General features: G+C 35.8%; 1 protein-coding gene across 2 annotated transcripts; it reads right to left on the minus strand.

The window, feature by feature from the left end:
- Nucleotides 1-1,089: 1,089 nt before the first annotated feature.
- LOC104613223 (protein indeterminate-domain 12-like) lies at nucleotides 1,090-6,235 on the minus strand. 2 transcript variants are annotated; one of them, XM_088895127.1, is made up of 4 exons: nucleotides 6,084-6,235; nucleotides 5,126-5,296; nucleotides 4,624-5,020; nucleotides 1,090-2,574 (listed from the first exon to the last, which is right to left on the minus strand). In XM_088895127.1, the coding sequence occupies exons 2-4, from the start codon at nucleotides 5,292-5,294 to the stop codon at nucleotides 1,737-1,739; spliced, it is 1,404 nt and encodes a 467-aa protein (XP_088751253.1). In that variant the 5' UTR covers nucleotides 5,295-5,296; nucleotides 6,084-6,235; the 3' UTR covers nucleotides 1,090-1,736. The 2 variants fall into 2 exon arrangements, with proteins under 2 accessions (XP_088751253.1, XP_010279249.1); XM_010280947.3 differs by lacking the exon at nucleotides 6,084-6,235 and having other exon boundaries at nucleotides 5,126-6,057.
- Nucleotides 6,236-21,189: the final 14,954 nt, after the last annotated feature.

The following is a 21,189-nucleotide window of genomic DNA, read 5'->3' on the forward strand; positions in this document are numbered from 1 at the left end:
CATCAACGCCCCACAATGCCCTACAGTACATTTCATTTCGATCTTTATCATCTCATTATCTCCCCCCGGAGATCAGATCTATTCCTCGTAGAGCGCACTTCACACCGATCTCATAAACAAATTTCACCAGATATTGAGAACACACCCGTAATTATGTATTACTCGGAGATATTTCCGATATGATTTTAGAACCATTCAGACAACTGCTTCCTTTTTTTAACTAAAAACCGTTGAAACGATCCATTTGTTAATTCGGATGGTTGAATCATTAAATTATTTGATGATTCTATTTAATGGTCTTTAACCGTTTTTTATATTAATGTTTTAAATTTTTTGTCAAACGATCGAATTGTCAACTCAAAAACAGATGATTAACTGATTTTGGATCATTTTTTAAAACATAAATTTCCAATCAAGAAGGGATGTATCTGTGAGGTCTGGTGTGAGATGCGATGTGTGATAAGCAGATACTAATTGGATATGTTCGGGATGTACTATAAGGGCATTGTGGGGCGCTGAAGTGAACTCTGTAGTCTGTACTTGATTGTTTTGCTATTTGCTCTCGCCTGTGTCTTGCTGTGTGGGCAACTGTCTTATCTTTCCACACCAGGAGGCCTTTTCGTAATTCGAATTATCATCTTCTTTTCTTCCAACGTTTATGATATGATATCATATGACCACATAATGTGTACAATATAATATATCCATGGACGACATCACATCGGACCACCACTCACCTACATTCAACAATCATGCATGCATGGTCATGGTGCATGGGTCACATGACCATGTTATTCATGGACCCACGTACTCATTACGCTCGTATTAACGTGCGCCCTCCATGCAGATTGCAGAAAACGAGTCTACCACGCGTGAAAAGTTTGTACTCATCCTAAACTGTACATGGATTCGTACATGCAAACCAACAAACTTGGCTTCATGATCTTATTATAAGTAAGGAACCAAAAAAATGTCTACAGTAAATCAGTAATGACGCATGGAAATTGGAATTGAACTCCATACATGCATGCATGTGCATGTACATGTGTAGATGATGATGACTGATGAGAATTAATAGGCCACGACCCATGAGAAAACGAGAAAATGAGGCTCTTCCTTTGATTTTTTTTTTCATTGAAAAACAGGCAGCTCTCTAGTCTCTCTACATTCTCTCTTTCGATTTTTTTTTTCTTTTTTTCTTTTTCCTATAAAGTAAATAAACCGACAAAGAACATACCTAACCATCTATCTTAAAAATAAACTCCAAGTTAACAAAGAAACTGCCATTTTTTGGCCAGATTTGATCCAGAGATCTATGTATTGTTTTACTTTTATGGCAATGCCATTGTGCCTTTTTTGTAAGTTTTTATGGCCAAAAGAAGGAAAGAAATAAAATAAAAAGAAGAGAAGATTGATGAGAGAAGAAGAGCACTAAGAAAAAGAAGAAATGGTGGAAGGTATAAAAAAAAAAAAATAAACAAAGCGGAAATGGCGAGGGGTTGGTATCATCTTAATTCTTAAGTCGTAGTTTTCCTGCAAATTTGAAATTTGGCCTCAGGAATTGTTTATGAAAGGGAGGGCTATATGCCTATATCTATATATATTAAGGAAGGAAACATGCATGAGTTCCATTTAATTCTTTTACCGTTTTTTTTTTTTCCTCTTTACTGTTTTAGCTAGCTAGGCTGCTTTTACTTAGCCCTCTTCCTGAGTCCAGATCAACGACTCTCTCAACTTCAGCCTTCGAGTCTTCCACAATCACCCCACGCCTCCGATGCAGCCTGCTCAGTAAACCCGAAGCCGGGAGGCTTCATCACCGAGTGGTCACGATCATAGGGTGCGAAATCAACACCTCCCGTGAACGATAACAGATCTTTGACGTTCACGCTGACGCTTCCATCACCACCACCTCCACAGTCACCTGTTAGACCCAGAAAGTCTCTCGTCAGACGGTCATTCTTTTGCCACGTGGACAGGTTTCCTGATGGGAATCCCAGATACCCAGGCGGCATTCCGGCACCGACCTGGCTCATTGTTCCCAACTCCTCCAACCGGTTAATGGAGGATGCCATGTGACCCACTGACTGGGCTTGTGTGGCGCTAGAAAGAGCTGAGACACCAAAATTTGCAGCCTTTTGAAGGAGTGCAGTGGCTGACATATGGGCTGTGCTGATGTTGCTGTTGCCGTTGGTGGCCATTTGGAGGTGTTGAAAAGGTGATGTGATCAACTGTTTATGGTGTGGTTGGTCACGGAAGAAAGGAGAGGGAGAAATTGTTGGGATTTGCTGCTGTTGCTGTTGTTGATGAGTTCCAGTCTTGCTTTGAACCGAGTTTTGAGTAGTGAGGTTTGGGTTCTGAGATGGGTCCCATGAACTGAGAGAGATCTGGGATGATGGGTTTGTGAAGTTCCGTTGTTGGGTTGAGAAAGGGAAGAAAGGACTTGGGTTTTGTGGGTTGAGATGGAGGGGGTGATCGGTTAAGTTGTTCGTTGTTGCTAATGGGTTTGTGGAGAGTCTTGCACTCTCTTCTGCTAAGGCATCACAGAAAGCTCTGTGAGTAATGAAGCTGTCCTTCCTGTAGAAAAATCAGAGACAACGTAGTTAGCTACAATATTGAAGGATAAATTAAAGATCGGAGATCAGAGGTTGTAGTTGTTTACTTTTCTTTTTAGTTTTCTGGTTTTAGCGTTGGATCAGAATAACTAGTATGAAATTACTAATCCGGAAGCCCGGACTGTATATTGGGAATCAAAAAGTAAAAGTTAGTGGTTTTGGGGCCCTTGAAAACAGATATACATGCATGAAAAATGGGTCATGCTGAGGCTTTATGAAGCAAAAAAAAAGAAAAAAAGACTAAAAACAGGTTTAATTTTCATGCATGGAAAATTAGTATTATGCTGAACATGTTTCTTTAACGAAGAAAAAACAAATAAACAAGACAAAGAGAATAATGGTGAGTCATCCATGATAATTATAAGACATAAAAGCGATACGAAGCTCAAGTTTTAAGGGGCACAAACTGTGCAGATGTATTTCATTTGTCAGTTGAGTGAAAAATAAATAAGCAATAATAAATAGGCCCCCATGAATGAGAAATGGGAATGTCTTAGAAACACTCAAACAGAGAATATTCTATAAGGGATGAAAGGTTTTTAGAATTCTCGTGTTGTAAAAGGAAAAGGGTGAAGGGTCCCTATGCATGAAAAAAGGGAATTGTCTTAGATTCATAAGAAATTCGATAATGAATGAGAAATTTTTATAATACGCTTGTAGCATAAAAGGAAAAGGGTGAGACCTGAGAATGCATGCATGAGAAATGGATACGGTTGAGAAGTGATAAAGTTTGAATAATGTAAAGAAGAACGAAATTATCTTTGTTGGTCAAATAAAATAATCATACTGGAGAGAGAGAGAGAGATGCGTGAGCAATGCAAGGAGATTATGGAAGGGACAAAAGTCTGGATTGAAATGTGGAATATTAATAATACAAAAAAAAGGGGTCTTGGGGAGCCATGAATGAAATAAGGATAAACTCTCTAAAATTGAAACCACACCCCTCCTATCGGCTATCGATGAAAGGAAAAGGAAACTAACTTTCGATCTCAGATATTTGTGCCAGTTTTTTCGTAATTATGTGTATAGTTCAGGTTTCAGTGTTTCAGCTGCGAGTTCTGCGAAATGTAGGCTGGTAGGAAAATAATGCTAGGGCATCATGAACATCAATCACGGACTTTCTAAAACCATGAAAACCCAAAGAAATCAAAATTAATTAAGAAAGTAATTAAAGATGCTACTTTTTCTTGGACTACAACGGAGACTCATCATTTCTCTTGAGATTGCAGACACTCCATAACTTAAGTACCAAAAAGGAAACAGAAGAAAAGAAAAACAGAAAAGGAAAAGAAAGCCTTGCATGAAATTGTCCATGAATTCAATGACCAGGTAAGACCAATAGGTCTGCGAGGATATCATGTTTTTGGTGGACATGAACAGATAATAATGGGTTTTGGTTTCCCTTCTGAGTTCTGACCCCCAGAGTCCCAGAAACCAAGAAGGAAAATCGCATGCATCGAGATTTAGAACAGAAGAATGACTGAAAATAGCCACTAAATCACAGACAATAGATAACAAAATAAAAGTTTAGGTTAGATCTCTTTTCCTTTTCTTTTGTCTTAGATGGATTTTAGTTGCAGCTAGTTTTCAGAGTTTTCTTCCTTTTCTCCTCTCTCCTTCAGTTTTTCATGCCAGTAATAAGAGACACCTGTATTTAATGGCGTCCACTTCCATGCAACTGCCAATGCATATAAGTTTCAGATATATTCCATGCAACCTTACCACTCTTGTGCAGGGATTAGGAACAACCCCAAAACAAAGTCTATTGAAAAAGAAAAAAAAAAAAAAAAAAAACAAAAACCGTCCAAAAGACATAAGACTTCCCACTTTAAAGAAAAGACTAATACACCAATTCACAGGTCCATTACAGTCCAAATAGGTGAAGAACTAATAGACATAATAACTGATAAAGGAAAGGATGATTGGGACCTTAAGAGACAAACAGACGGACAGACAGACCAAAAGAACATTTTAATTAAAAAGAGAAAAAGGAAAGAAGCAAATTATTTACCTGGAGAAAAGGGTTCCACAGTCACATCTGTATTCCCTTGTGCCACAGGTTTTTGAATGAGCCTTCCAATCTGATTGAACTGCATATCTCTTTGAGCACTTCTCACATTTCCATTTCTTCTCTCCATGTTTCCTGCAGAAGTGTTTTTTAATTCCCGTGAGATCACCGAGAGCCCTTGAAGGGTGGTGATGAACGCATGAAGGCTCGGGGCACACATAGACTCTCTTTTTGATCTCTTTGCTGGTTCTCTGCCTCAGCTTCCACGGAAGATTATGGCCTCTCCTGTGAAGCTGAAGGTTCTGATCTCTCTGGAAACCCTTGTTGCAGATCTCGCACACAAATCTGTTGGTTGCCAATAGAGTTTTAGGGGATAAAGCAATCACTTCAGCATCTGGGTCTGAAACAATAAAATGAAAGGCACATATAGGGAGATTAATTAGAATCAGCTGCAAGAAATCCAACACAATATTAACGAAAATTGAGAACAAGGAGGGACATTTACCTGGGTTTCCGGGGAGATTTCTCTTCTTCTTGATCTTCTGTTGTTGCGGCTGCTGAGAAATGGCGGAGAACATAGGATTCAAGCTACTTAAGTCCTGAACTCTATTACCAGAAGAGACACTAGCTTCCTCGGACAAGGAGGTTGAATTGGACATGGTTGCAGGCAACATGCCTGTGAATACAACTCCAAGCAAACAAAAAACAATAGTCAGATCTCTTTCTCTATATTGGATTTCTTTCAACACTTCGCCCTTATCGCTTGACGGCTTGACCGACTACTTTACAAACGAATGAAACAACAGAAAAAAAAAAAAAAAGAAAAAAGAAAAATAACACTGAAATAGAAACCCCCAGCTTGGAATACAGCACAATACAGCCTAAATGAAGCACAGGTGGCAGTGATATCTAGACACAGAAAGGCATCATTTGATTAGTGGCAAAAGAAAATCTCGGGAAGAGAAGAGTATGATTATGGGTATTCTTAGAGTCACTATCTACTCCTGGATTGCTTGTCTGAGCAATTCTGCAACACAAATAAGAAACTTCTTTCCACTCTTTCAAGCCCATAAATCTCACCATGCAATCAAACATGGAAAAACTGGACAATAAGATGTTTTCTCATCCTAAATCCCCTACCACCAGTTAACCTTCTCCACTCCCTCTCTATTTATGTAAATAAAGAGAGACTGTGAACTTCATGAGTAACTGGTATTGGAGGAATGGTGTGTATTTTTTCTTTTTCATAGCCAGAAAAGAAGTGATGATTGCTGTGGCAGACTAAGGAGAAGGGGCGGCATATTAGATAAAACTCAAATTAAAAAAAAAAAAATCAAACCTAAAAAAAACCAGGAAACCAGAAAAAAAAAGTGCAAAGTAGAGAGGGAGAGAGAGAGAGGCAGAGACCAGGAATCCAACCCCACCTCTTCTCTTGATTCAGCATTTTTTTAATTTAGACTTACTTTTATATTTCTTGCATCTCCAAATCTGACGTTGGCACTTTCTGTCTTTTCCTTTGTTCCTGTTATAAAACACCCAACCCTAAAAGGACCTTGATTTGAATGGAATGATATTAAAGGAGGGAATTGCTTACAAGAAGCTTAGCAGAAGCTTAAAAAGCTTGGGATGGTAAAGGCAATGGGAAGAGGCCAAGTCTCCTAACCTTTTTAAAGCCCCACAGGAGACATGATCATCAGTTCATTGATTAACTGTCATCTTATGTTGTTAATTAGTTTAGTAATGCAGTTTCACCAGTCTTAAGTTTTAACCCCTCTATATTACATCCCCCCTTTTTTCATTATTTTCCTCTTGATCTATTTTCATTTTTTAATCTAAATATGGATAACATGGATCAATGCCTGGTTATCTTATTTTACTCTTATTCTTTATATATATATTTATGCATTCCAATTCCTAATTAATCTCTCTTCAAAGCCCACAACAACTAATCAATTGACTGATCATATATAGACCTGCCTCATTACATACTTTAACCTAATTTGATAATTTTTTTTTTTTTTTTTTTGTGAAATGGCTTTTCTTCTTCTTCTTCTTCTTTAGTTTAATAAATTGGCTGGGTGAAATCATGATGGATATCTCGTTTTTACTAGTTTTTTCAAGGATTTACTCTGTTTCTCCTTTTATTTTTATTTTTTGTTCGGTTCATTCTTTCCTTAGTTATTCTCTTACATCCTAGTGCATAGTGAAAGTGCCCAAGCTTAACCCCACCATGAGGAATTTTTAGGGCCTCTTCGTCTTTTTTCCTTTTCAACTTTTTTTATTCCAAACCCAGACCCAAAGCCATGAAGATATGGATAGAGCAGATAGAGGGACCATCTTATCCCTTATGTTTACCAAAAATACTAAACAAAATTCATCTTGAGCTTGCAAAACAGTAAGGAGTAACTAGTCATTTAATCCAGTGTAAAGGATTCTGTTTTCCTTTAGAGGGCATGCGTGCTATAAACGTTGCACCCAGGATTAAAGGCCGCAAGGCACCAGGCAGCAACCAATAACCCAATCCACAAAGGTTGGCCCATCCCAATTTGGACCCTCATTAAATGTAGTAATGTACCCAGCTAATTTGCTCTATTAATCAAATGGAATCCTATGCCACTGAGTTGTACTATTTGCAATAGATATCACTGATAAATCCAGCTTGGACTACTTAATAGAGGTAAAAGGGCTAATATAACTGCAGGAGAGTTTCCTTTTCTTAGTAGGGACTAAGGTGTTATAGTTGAGTTGGAAAGGAATTGAAAAAAAAAAAAAGCTATGGGTCCATTTGAATAGTGGGATTGTGGGAAGATAGTCAGACTGTCGAAGAGTTAAGATCATATACATCGGGTTTATTTTGGTGCATGAATACGAAGGTTCTCGGATTGTTCTGGGCATTCAAAAGCAATAATTGTAGTACTCAGTCATTTCTGTTCATTCAGTTGTATTGGATAAGTAATGCAAAGGATTGGAGAATCAAACAAAGCTACCCTTTTAATTGTAACGGTTACGAACAGGGCGGAGAGCCATGGAGCTCATTTATTTGTATTCGCGGTTACAATTTGACCTCATAATTATAGAATCAAATTAGAGCCTTGTTAGTTTTGGGTGAATGGTGATGGTGGTGCGTCATTAAAATGCTCCATAAATTTAAGTCTTTTATGTAGCGCTGGCAAATGGTCGGCCGGGTCGCATCTGAGGAAAAGCTTACCGGCCGGCCGGCCACTCGGCCAGGGAGAGGGTCGACGAAGAAGGAAAATAAAAAGGGTGGGACTGCTCGATCAGTGTTGTATTAATAGGCTAAATTATGGTTTTCAAAATCGGATCGGAAAACTGGGAACAGTCAGGTGACCAGTTCCGTTTTACCCCGGAACTATTATTTCGTCAAAAATCATTGATTTAGTTAATAAATCGTTGATCTAGGTGGTCGAATCGTTTGAACCGTTTAATGGTTTTGACCATTTTTTATCTTTTTATTTTTGTCAAAATAGGCCATTTATTCAGTTCAAATGATTAGACCGTTCGACCCGAAAACCAAACCCCTAACCGATTCATTGTCCGATTAAATTTTAAAAACGTTGGGCTAAATTCAGTTTTATCAGTTGTAAACTCTAATACTCTATCAAGGTCCAAGGAAGTAGGGTAAAGACACGTCCGGCCTGCCGGTTTGAAAATTCTCATCCATTTCATTTCTGAAATGCTCAGAAAAGTCATCACATTCAACTTATTATATATATATATATATATTATGTGTTTCTTGAAACTCATCCCCCATATATGTAGCATGATTGAATATTGATCAAAGCAGGGATCGATCTATGGGAGGGCATAATATTGTCTTGTGAATAGTATTGCTTAATGCCAGATTGCACTGGATATCCAAACTGTTTTTTGTTTAAACCAGCCAATCCCTAGAGATTTATTAATAGGTTCACAGGGTGCAGCTACAAAGTAAATGGGTTTCACCTATAAGCTAGCTAGATCCGTTTTTATTTGACTTGCAGTCCAGCTTCTTTAATTACTAGAATGCTCACCTCCCTGAGAGGAAATTTGGAAATTCAATGTTGGAGCATGATTGTTGGAGATTTGAAGAATTAGATTAAAAACTTCGGGTCTTAATTAGAGAAAAGGTGGCAAATCTTGTCCAGAAGTGACCCGTATTTTGGATTTTGGTTGGATTGTCCTAGCTATATAACTAAGTTGTTTTTTATAAATGAAAACTGAATGCTGAAATGCTGAATTTTAACGCTGATAAGCACTGAAAATTCAGTTCAGTGCATTAATTACTGAATAAAAGTCTTAATGTATGAATAGTGAGCACTGAGCATTATTTTCACAAAAAAAAAATGTTTGATAAAATTTATAACAAATGTTTGTAAATAAAATGGTTTTCAAAACCGGACTGGACTGGATAGTCGGACAGGAATACCTGGGAACCGGTTCCGTTTCACCTTAAACCTACTTCTTAGCAAAAAACCGTTGATTTGGTCAGCGACCTAATGAATCACGCAGTCAAACCATCGACCCAGACAACGGTTTTTTTTACTGTTTTTTATTAATTTATTATTATTTTTTTAATTTTTTAAGTCAGAATGGGTCGTACAGTCAGACTGTTCACCCAGGAACCAATCCCACAACGGTTCCCTATCCGGTCCGGTTTTAAAAATCTTGGTAAATAGACACTTGACAGAATATTAAGTGAATTATATTAGCTCACCTGAATTTGACATCTCTGATTATGAGTTCTGACTGTCAAATAATCTTGGGAGAAAGATGGTTCAGCCCAGGGTCAGAATTTGTAGGTTGAAAGTACTGTTAGGGTAGGTGTCAGCTTGGAATTGATGTCAATTCACAGACGGGTATTGATGCATAAAATGTGGATTATTGACACTTTGAATGTTTATAGCTCTGCAGTAGAAATCAGAAATCTGCATTGGGCCTGTCCGTACTTTTCCGAATAATCTTCCAGCCATATGTACAATTGCTTATGTTAGTGTTTCGTAGCAAAAAAAAAAAAAAAGTTTATATTAGTGTTTTTTAAAAGTGGACGAAATCCAATTTTCTTTAATTATTTATATAGATTAATTGAAAGCAAAAAAAAAAAAAATTGACATTTACAAAAATTTAAAATTACTTATATAATCTCCAATAACTGATAAAATCTCTATCTTTCCACTATGATCTTAGTCATTAGAGGGTTTATTTATCTATATGCATAAAGTCCCCTATCACCAAAGAAAATGTGTTTCATCCCATCATCATATCTCGTATTAAGCTCAGTTTACAAGAAATTAAATTATCTAATGAAATGGTTCAGTTTTTATTGAAATAAGTTATATAGAAAATCAAATATAGTAGAAAAATGTTTGTTATTTTTATGATGAAAATGAAATCAAGCCTTATATTATATTGCATTACATAAATTATGGAAATCTTAAAATTAATCTATCTTATTGAACATTAACTATAAACAAATTACGATGTTTACACACTAAACTACAGTTATTAGTTGTTTTCGCCCATTATACTCCCATGCATACTTATTCAATTCGATTAAAAATTGATTTGACTTAATTAACTTGCTTGATGCATTCGTAAATTGATATGAGTTGTTATATTACATTAAATTTAAAAATTATAACCAAGTTAACTTGACTCAAAATCAGTCAACACCTATTCTCCTTTTTCTCACTTGGTCCACATGAGAACGTTAACCCCTGTCATCTTGGTCCACATAAGAGAGAATATTTGTACTTCAAGGTTTTACCAAGAAGGCTAAACCACTGCCCACCACTTGGATAGAAGAAGAGTTTTGTTGTTGTGTTGGTTTTAAATTTTAGGGTTTGACTATAATACCTAAAAGGCATATATGGAAAAGACTCGTAACTGATCAATCATTAGTGTTAACCAACCAAGTAATATTAGAGATGTGTCAAAATGTTTTCTACAAAATTTCTAAGCCCTTCATAAGTTTTTATGTTTTTATCTTTTTAAATTTTCATTATTTAATTATAACATCATGGATATTTAGGACTGTCAATGGGTTACGTGGGTCGGGTCTACCTGATGGACTCGGATCGGCCAAACCGATTATAATAGTTCTAGTTCCATGATTTTGTCCTGATTAATATATAATTGGGTTGGTTCTGGTTCTTGCCTGTCCCGAACTGATTATTTTGTTTACTGTATAATACTTTCTTAATTTTGTTATAATTTTTATCATATTTTAAGTTTTAAATGGTAAATTTGATAGATAATAAATAAGATAATATAAGTTAAAAATATTTAATTTATTAACATATAAATAATTTGGTAATTTTTTGTCATTTTCATTAAGGTTATATTATCAAAATTTAAATTTTAAGTTATTGTTTAAATAAATAAATATAGTTTTTAGTATAATTGGGTCTATTGGGTCTAGACTTGATAGACTTGACAATTAACTAGGATGGTTCTAGGTCTATGATTTTGTCCTAATTAATAATCGATTGGTTCGCGACTGGTTATACCTGGACCTAACCCAGACCTAACCCATTGGCAGCCCTATGGATATTGACCAATGACTTGAAAATTTAAATCATTAACCAACCACTTAGACAAGAAAAGAGTTTTATTTATTTATTTTTATTTTCACCATTAATAAAAGTAATTCTTATTTATCACATTCGTTATTGTTTTATAGTTAATATATGGTATCAAAGATCTGCCATTTTTTTATTTAAATTGGTTTTATTTTCAGTTCAATTTTAAATATTGTATCCCACTTCCATCATTAATGTCATACTTATTTTTAATTTGTTTGATATAGTGAACATATACTATTAAAATCTGCCCATTTTTTGAATAATTTTTTTTTTTGTTTTTTAAAATATTTTATTATTTAATTATGGCATCAAGCATTGAAGCATTTGACCCAAATAGTTGAACTGATTATTATTCCCCACCTAAATAGAATGGTCCTATTTACATATTGGTTTTAAAACATAGATTTTCATACCCTTAAAATCATTAGGTATAGAATTAATTAGTGGAATTTAATGGTGAAAACCAAAAATGCTTCCAACATTGAATTTAATGTGAGAGAATGAAAATTAATGCATTAAATATAGAAATTAACAAGAGAATAAAAAGAATTTGTTGGGATAGTTCAAATTATGATTTTTGCCCTTACATAGAGAAGGATAATATTCAAAAATAGGACAGTTTATAAAGAAAGTAAATGTTATAACTTGAAAAGTATGGACGCCATATAAATATAGATTTGGACGTTTTCACCCAAATGAATGTAGATTTAGGGATTTTCACCCAAATAAATAAAGAATCTTAAATTTCGTATCACTTATTCAGAATTAAGTAATAAATCAAGGAAAAACATTAATCAATTTTCAGTGAAAGTTATTTTTTGCCACTGAAAAATGAAAACTATGTAATTACCAAGCAATTTAAATACTCAAATCACTCGGAGTCCATAATTAAGTGTTGAGTGTTTAACATGTTTTTTTGGTTGTATTTTTCATTGCTATTAATTTTTCTATTTTATAATCTGAGCATTTATGAAAAAATTTGCCTTTAGAAATAAAAAAAAAAAAGTGCTGAGTTTTGAAAATAAGTTTTATCAAGGAAATCCTAACTTGACTGCATTTTTGTCAAATTACATCCAATGAAATTAAAATGCAAAGCGAAGCATTTTCATTAATGACTGAAATGTGATTTACAAGGCGAGCATGAAGAAATTGTGGTTCAGAAGACCACGTATGAATGCTTTGCATGCTACAAACAAATTTAGCTAATTAGTAATTACACAACCCGGTTCTTGGGTTTAGGTAACTCTTGAACTGATGATTAATAAAAATGGGTTTCGGCATTTTTCTAATTTATGAACCAACGCTACTGTCAACGCAAACTTTAAAATAGATTTTTCATTAATAGCACAATACCAATCTGAGAAATTATCTAAAAGCTCCCTTCACTTTATTGATAATTTCTAAAACTTCCCTGATACCTCGAAAGAACCCTTGTAGAAGGTTTTGAAAACCATATGCTTTCCTTATATCACATTTTTGCATGTAATTTAATGAAATTTCTCTTACAAGGCTTCCTTGGAGATATTTGAAGTCAGAGTGAACTTCAGAAGATATTTTGAATAGAGTTAGAGGAGATAGTTTTAGATAATTCCCCTACCATACTTTCTAACAAATGGGGGGATATGTGCATGAAAGTTGTGACATTCACATTCATTTGGAGAAGAGTAAAAGAGGATTTTGTGGTAATAAGATCCTTTTATGATAAGTTCATTAAGAGACAAGCTGTGCCCTATGAAGGTTTGAGAAACATTTGGGAGTTCGACCAACGTTAGGAAACAGTTCAATGACTCTCTACTCTAGTGATTTTTGAAAAACGTGTAAATCAGGTCTATATGTAATAGGCATGTTAATTAAGTACAATGAGTGAATATGTAATAGCTGTGTGACACATGTCCTAGTTAATGTGCCTTTTATTCAAACGTTTTTGTTCCGTTAGACAGAAATTATTCATTATTTATTATCTTTATCAAAATAATTAAAAATAAAAACAATAAAAAAGAAAACCTAAACGTGTTGGGATTTGGGATTCATTTACGTTTTCCTTTTTCTTTGTTTTTTATTTTTAGTTATTTTAACGAAGATAATAAAATAATGGATAATTTTTGTTTAACGGAATAAAAACGTTTAGATGAAATGTGCATTAACATGTGTCACACAGCTATTATGTGTTCACTCATTATGCTTACCTAACGTGCCTACTACATCCGGATCCACCAGTTTGACGTGATATTTTGTCTTTTTCACCACACATTGGTGTGTTCAATAATCACCGGTGGTCATTGAGTTGTTCTATGACCCTGGTCGCAGGTAACTCTTCCTCCAAAGAGTGGAATCGTTCACATGGTTTGTGTCTCATTAAAAGATTCTTTTGGTAACTAGATTAAAAGGGTAATTCTCTAGACTGATAGACAAATTTTTTTTATGTGGGTTAAATTAAGGGAGAAAATTGCAGACATTTTTTGGTTCAATTCCAGGTTGTAGTTGATGACATAAGGTTATTTCTTCATATATAAGGTTGACTGAAGCTCCCTTCATCACCTCTTTATATGATTCAAAATTGACCAAGAATAAATTTCAAGGAAAAAAAAGGATCAATTGTATTGTAAAATAACCTTTTATTTTTGTTGTTTTTCTTTTCCTTTTGCTCAGTGGGGCATGGAAGGAATTGGAGGAATTTAAACCAAGTCAAGACCAATTCCTAAAATGTGTTGATACATATGCTCTTAAATTATGAAATAGGCACTAATTCGAAATAATTCACTGATATAAAAACAATAGATATAACTAAAGAGATAAAAGAGATAGCGTAGTGAGATTGTTAAGCATTGATGTCTACTTTTGTCTATCTTTTTTTTTTTTTTTTCATTTTTGGGGGAGTGAGACATCAAAAATTTTGTATCAAATGTGTATATTTAACATTTTGTATGTTTAGTAAAATCTCTTACCAGCTATTAGGGAGAAAAACTCAAGTTACAGATACAAGCCAGAAATGTTTTAGGTGCATTGATCCCAAATGAAATCCCTTTCCTTTAATTTGGTAGTAGTCTTGATGAAATCTTGGGTTTAGGTATCATAAAAGAAATAAAAAATGGGTTAACAATCCTATAAAACTAACTACAAATTAAATTCACTACAATATTCAGACATGATACAAGAATCAATAGTGATTGATCTATAATAAAATAACAGAAGGGAGTAGGATCAACTTATCAATATTTCGGCTGAGGCAAGCGCAATGTTGTCCTTAAAATAGATTTCACCCCTTGATATTATTCCCTGTATGAAATTGTTGGCAGGCATCCCATATTAAGGCTTCAACAGCAGTATTGTTTTACACTCAATGAACAACTCAAAGGGGTTCCCTTCTCAACGATTCGAAAATATAATGCAGGAAGGGAGATGATGCATGTGGTATATTTCTACAAGTGTATAAGTCAAAAGATGTTTCTTATGTATATTATATAAACTATTTTACCATTTTCCACTCATTTAAAATTTTACAATTATTTATTATTTTATAACTAATTATATAGTTAAGTTAATTTTTAAAGTATTATTTATGTAAGTTATTATTATTATTATTATTAACTATTTATTTTAAAACTGTCAAAACTCTTTAAACAATCGTTAATAACTTTTTGATATAGATTATTCTAGTATTTAAATTTACTTTTCACTTGTTATATGTATTTTTATATTTAAATATGGTTTTCATTATTTAAATTAAATTTTAATATTTTTAAACAGTTGTTACTTTATTTTAATTGATTGATTTTATTAACTATCTAATTCATATTATTAGCATTACCAATGTAGGTCTATGGTAGAAAGAAAAGAATAGGGATTTTTTTGGGGGGTAAAGTTCTGATATGGGGTAATATTGGCATTATAAATGCTTAACAAAGGCACATTTGAATGGAAAAGTCATCTGCTAGCTTTGACCCCCAGTGCTGAGGTTAGAAATGGAGATATGAAGTAGCTTTAGAATGTTTTATTGAATGACCCCCACCCCCACTACTGGAAATTAACTTTTTCAGCTTTCGAAGAGCCATTTGGTGCTACTCCATCACCAACTTTCGAAAAACCGGCCAACAGCACTGTTCATAGCAAGACCCAAACCGACCAAATTGGCCAACCCGGTCCGATCCAACCCGAGTTGGCCGGTTTTTCTTCATTATCGGTCGATTTCGGGTTATAAAAAAACATAAACCAATGGTTCGGTTCGGTTTCGGTTTTCACACATGAAAACCAAAACTGAACCGAACCGACTTAGATATATATTATATATATATAATATTTTAGATATTATATATATATATATTTCAGCTTGATTTCATAAATATACATATTATATTTAAAATTTCTGATATATAAAATATCAGTTTTAATCCATCAAATCATTTTTAATTTCCAGGCATCCAGCCTTTGCTTTCTTAGACTTAAATCCTTTACCGTTCACACCGAGAGAATCATTCACAAAACTAACCCAAACCGACCCAAACCGATTCAAACCGACCAGGTCGATTTTACTTAGTACTGGGTCGGTTTCGGTTTCATTTTTAGGTAAACTGATCAAGTCGGTCGGTTGGAAAAACGCCAATAAACCGACCCAACCCGACCCATGAACAGCCCTAATCACCACCTAAATTTCTTACCTTCCTAGTACAGGCAAGAGGATGCAGACTTGTATCCAAATCAGGTTTCCTCTCTCTCTTGCATAGAAACAAAATATCTATATAGAGAGAGAGATGAAAATGAAATTCATGGGTAAAATTAAAAAAAAAAAAAAAAAAAGAAAGAAGAAGAGGAAGAATCCAGCAAAGAAGGAATAGACTGACTACTGAATACCACTTTTAACCAAGAATAAAGGTATAGTTTTAGATTTTTAATCTCAAAAAATAACCACATTTATCCTCTTTATGGGGCTCCCAATTCATAAATGTTAATTAATAAGTTTTGTAGTGGGTGGGTGGGGGGGTGGGGGGGTCGAATTCTTAAAAAATAAAAATAAAAATAAAAAATCCTACATGCATATGGACCCAAGGAATTTATGCTGTAGGACAGAGCTATTGAAGTTAACAGTTAACACAGTGAATGTTGCAGAAACATAGTTTGGTACAGAGGCCCACAAAATTGTGAGATAATTCAATCATTTAAATATTGAAATTAATTGAAGGTGATCATTGATAGCTTGAAGGGTAAGTCAACGCCGCCATGTAATTGTAATGTTCCACTGATTGAAGATTGTTCCAACCTCCAACCATGAAGAAACTTGGCCTAGAAATCAAGTATTTTCATGCGCATTCAAAAAGAAAAATGAATAATGGGTAGTGAACAATGAACAATTACAAATTACAATGAATTTGAATTTGATAGCTTAATTTGTATTTCAACTTTCTACCTACCAGTCTGAAAATCTGAATAGCATAGCCTCATCTGTACTGTACGTAGTTTCGTTTCCGCTTTCTATCTCCCATACAAGAAAAATCTTTTTCCATTTCAACAAGTAAAAAGATCCCATATTGACATTGACATAATCGATCAAATGCTTGTACCAGATGTGATAAATTCCATGGTGGGTCCCGACTCCCCATTCTCCGCATACATGAAAGAAGAAGATGTAGACAAATTGTGAAGCTTCTACGTGGGTGTGGGGTGTGGGGTGTGGTGGTGGTGGTTTCAAAATGCAAAACGAAAGAAAAAGGACTCCCTTTAATTAGGCTGGCTCCATCGCCCTCTATCCATGGCCAATGTTTCAGCTTGCATTTCATAAATCTTTGTTTGGCGTTTTTCACTTTTGTAAATTTGAAATTCCAGTTCCAATTCCAATTGCTAGTACCTGTAGTTAGCTAGTAGCTAGCAAAGCATTCTCTGACAAAACGTCCGAATTTATAGTAAATACTGAGTAGTAGTGTTTGATGTAGACCAGGCAACGCACATATATATGACTGACCACGACCACATGGTGTTTCCAGTACTTGGTCCAGGATTTCAGAGAATCCCTCTTCATTCTTCAATACAGAATTTCTGTTGGAGTTCACTATCCTCCACGTTAACTTGTCGGTGAGAATGATATATCATCTGCCTGCATACATGTCAATTTGGTGAAGAAATTTAATGTAAATTTGGTTTCATACAAGACACGAGAGAAACAGCGAAAGTTGTGAGAAACTTCTTATGAAATTCCTTGACAACTTTCCTCAATTTTTTGTTCCCTCTCCTTACTTCTATCAAACCAAACACAGCCTTACTGGTGAACTTAGGGCATTGATCTTACCAGAAGAATGGCGACATGGCTTATTCTTATTCGCCGTGGAGGCAAACGTGGTGCACATTGTAAACCCTGGACGAAGAGGGGGACACATGGCAAGCACCAGACTGCAGTTGAGGGCGACTGATCATCCTAATAAATCTCTTGCTCTCTTGTTTTCCAAATTCTGCAGCTCAGCTACCACCAATTTTTATCTCAACTATCTCAGCCTAATTGATCATTCTAACTTATTTACTGACTGAATTGAGCACCGGAGTGTAACTCCCCTTGACCTTAGAGCCTCTGCGTAAGTCGTCAGGACACCTCGGCTTGTCAGCTCATCAAGATATTTATCTACTGTTCGTCTACTTCAGCTTGCATTAATGCGGGTCTCTATCTGGCATAACAATTAGTCATATAATTAATAAGGAGGTCGTTAAAATTAAAAAAAAAAAAAAAAAATCTAGTAAAAGAGGCACGTGTGTATTGCACACGCATCAACAAACGAAAACAACAAATTGATTGGGTTTTATAGTGTTGCAACTTGCAAAAGATAGTGACCGCATTAACATGAGATGAGGTCGCTTGGAATGCAAGCTTCCACATCTTTACTACAATGTCTATACTTGCTTTGGCTTCACGTCCAGACCACCATGTAAATTACTTAATTCATCTGTTTTCCTCACCCACACTCTCTCTCTCTCTCTCTCTCTCTCTCTTCTTGCACCACTCAACTAGTTATGTGACAAAATTTTCTTTTTTCATAAAGATATTCATCATAGCCCTCTCTTTGATTTTCTTGTCCTTTGATGGAAAAAAGCTTGGGCCTGGGAGATAGTACCCATCCTTATCTGGGCCCAAGTCCAAGATTAGTACGATATGGGCCCACCGTTGAATTAGTTCCATCTTTAAGTTCAAATTGTCCAAAAATATTCTTAAATACAATATGTGTTTTTTACTCAAAGCTTTGGATGGTGATAAGAAATTCTATTTTAATCTTGGGAAGATCTACTCCTGGAAATGATGATGCATGAATTAGATGGTCAGATAATGTTTCTTTTTTTAGCGTAGGCCTTCTCCTAAACGGGACCTACCCAATGATGAGTTGCCATCTCTAAATTTCTGCCACGTGGTAAGTTATAGGGCCCCAGACTGCAATTAGCGTTTGAATGACCCAGACCCGAGCCAATCTCTGTTTCTATCCTATTATACCGAGAGACAGCTTGAGGAAAGGTAAAACAAACAATTGTGGGCCACACCTTCACGGGTTCCTCTGTTACCAGATTCTCTCTAGCAGCAAAGATATGGATACTCGTGCAGCCCCTTATTAATGTGTTGTTCCTGTGAAATGTGAATGGTCAAGGGAGCACATTGTTGATTGTTCAGTTCAGGTTGGCCCAACGGGCTCGGAGCCTTTTTCAACAATCCCAAAGTTAAGGTCGAGGCCCAATAGATGGAAACATCAGTGGCCATACTTGGGCCTGCGCCTTCAGTTGGTAATAATCTTAGGGCCTCAACATAATTCATGTTGTCTAGAAGACCGTGACTTTCCCAAGAGAGCTTAGTTTGGTAGCCTTAATTTATTTTGTTTTATTTTATTCTTTTTACCTCCCTCTGGGTCAATAGAAGCTGGATTCAGTGTTGATGAATTTACAAGTAGAAGGATGCTTAATTCAAGCTTTTAACCGTCTGATTAGTTTAATCGAATGGTTAGCCCCAGCCTAGGGTCTATGGGCCAAAACAGAAGGAATCTAATGAAACGTCCTAGAGCAAAGCCCATGAACGTTGGGGTTTTCTGGTTTAAGGGGGATCATTATCATCACAGAAAGAATTAAAGAACGCTGAGTATGAGTCATAAATTATATTATTAGTATTTTGCAGTTTCCTTCTTTTAATTAAATAAAAGTAGGACTGAGTTAAATCTTGGTGGGACCCCTTGAGGATCAGAATGGCCCATGTAATTACAAACTGGATCTTAAAATAGGGGACCGAAACCATTTAATAAAATATAATAAAAAGGGGGATTGGAGGGGCAAAACGAAACAAAATGAAGCTCATTACGGGGTGACAATGAGAGAGAGAGAGAGAGAGAGAGAGAGATGAGGGACTGAGGGAGGGAACGTGTTGCGACTTACGAGGTGGAAAAGAATGGTCCCACGCCTAATGGACAAGGCAAGGCTCACGAGAAAGATAGAGTAGGCTGACACGTCACGGGGGCTGACTTGTACTCTTACTCTATGACACGTGTCAGAATCACGTGCATCTAGGGAATGTGGGCCAAGAATCAAGCTGACTTGGCAATGCAGCGGTCATTCAATGCACATCTCTCTCACACACACACGCACACGCGGAGCCATGGCATTGGGCAATACCAAACATGAGTGTGTGGCAATCAAGTCTAGGGGTAGCTGAGATGATAGACAGAGCATCAACAGTGTGGCAATAATCGCAACATGATTACCAAAAGTCCTTGATCCTGCTGCTGCTGCTGACTTGATTGATTTCCTTGGTTTGTTACGCTTGTATTTTTCTTTCTTTCTAGTTGTCACTTATGACACCACTGTGACTTTTGATCCACTAATCATCATCTCCTTTCCCTCTACTCCAATTGTTTTTCTTTTTTTTGGTTGCCATTAAATGATTAAAAAGGTCACTAATTCAAGAGGCCCATCACTCGATTCACGAGCCTTTTGGTTAAATATGGAGAAGATCGGTGGGTGGTTTGCCAAGTGACCGGTCTTGAGCTGCATCAGAATTCACAAATACTTACACATTTGACATCTCTCGCCGGAATCCATCATCACCATTAAATCTCCTGCCCTCCTGGCTTCACGAGGATGGATAGACTTAATAGCAGTCTAGGAATTTCCGTGAACAAATAAACTACAAAAGAAAGTGACAACGGTGCGTGCTAGCAATCCAATCCCTACACCAAATAAATACAAGGAAAATAATAAATAATAATGAGAGGTCCAAAATACGAATATATCCATGTGATTCGCGTAAAATTTCTTGCTTCGAACGATCAAAGAACCTTCCGTAGCCGCGTAAAGTCATCATCCAACAGTACACTTGGATAGGTCATGTATATACTATACAGCTACCAGTTCTGACATACACGCATTCTTAGCTTGTACTGTACGCTTTCTCTCTCTCTCACACACACATACACATTTTCCATATGCATTCGCGTAACAATTGTAACGTTAAGTCACTCCATCAAAATTAGTCCCGACTACCGATTGATATGAGGATTAATGGCAGGTTGCATGAGCTATCTTGCTTCAATCAAATTAAAAGAAAAAGAAAAAAAAAAATCCTTGCAATGCTGAGTTTATTCTTATGGGTGCAAAATGTTTCAAGGAAAGAAAAAAAGAAGGGGTGAAAGGAGAGAGAGAGAGAGAATGGGCGACTGATGCTGCTTGCAATGATAACTTTGTACTATTTTGGTTAGCGGATGGAACTCGTATTGTACTTGTATTATGAGACTAGCAAGAACAATCTTTCTTATTCAAATACTCTTATGATATAATATTGATTTCTATATGGGGAGGCCCTTGACACTGTCAGGTCCACATCAATAAACAGAAAAGAATGAGAAGAACATTGCTATTGCATGTATTTACGTATTCAACTTCTGGTAGAGGATAACTGTGAGCAGTGAGCACCACCTGAAACGGGATAAGGAAAACTCCTATGCGTTCAACTCACTGTGTTGATGTTTGTTAGCTTCCTGTG

The sequence above is a fragment of the Nelumbo nucifera genome, chromosome 1 (genome assembly GCF_055504915.1).
Source record: "Nelumbo nucifera cultivar China Antique chromosome 1, China Antique-T2T, whole genome shotgun sequence".
Taxonomy (NCBI): domain Eukaryota; kingdom Viridiplantae; phylum Streptophyta; class Magnoliopsida; order Proteales; family Nelumbonaceae; genus Nelumbo; species Nelumbo nucifera.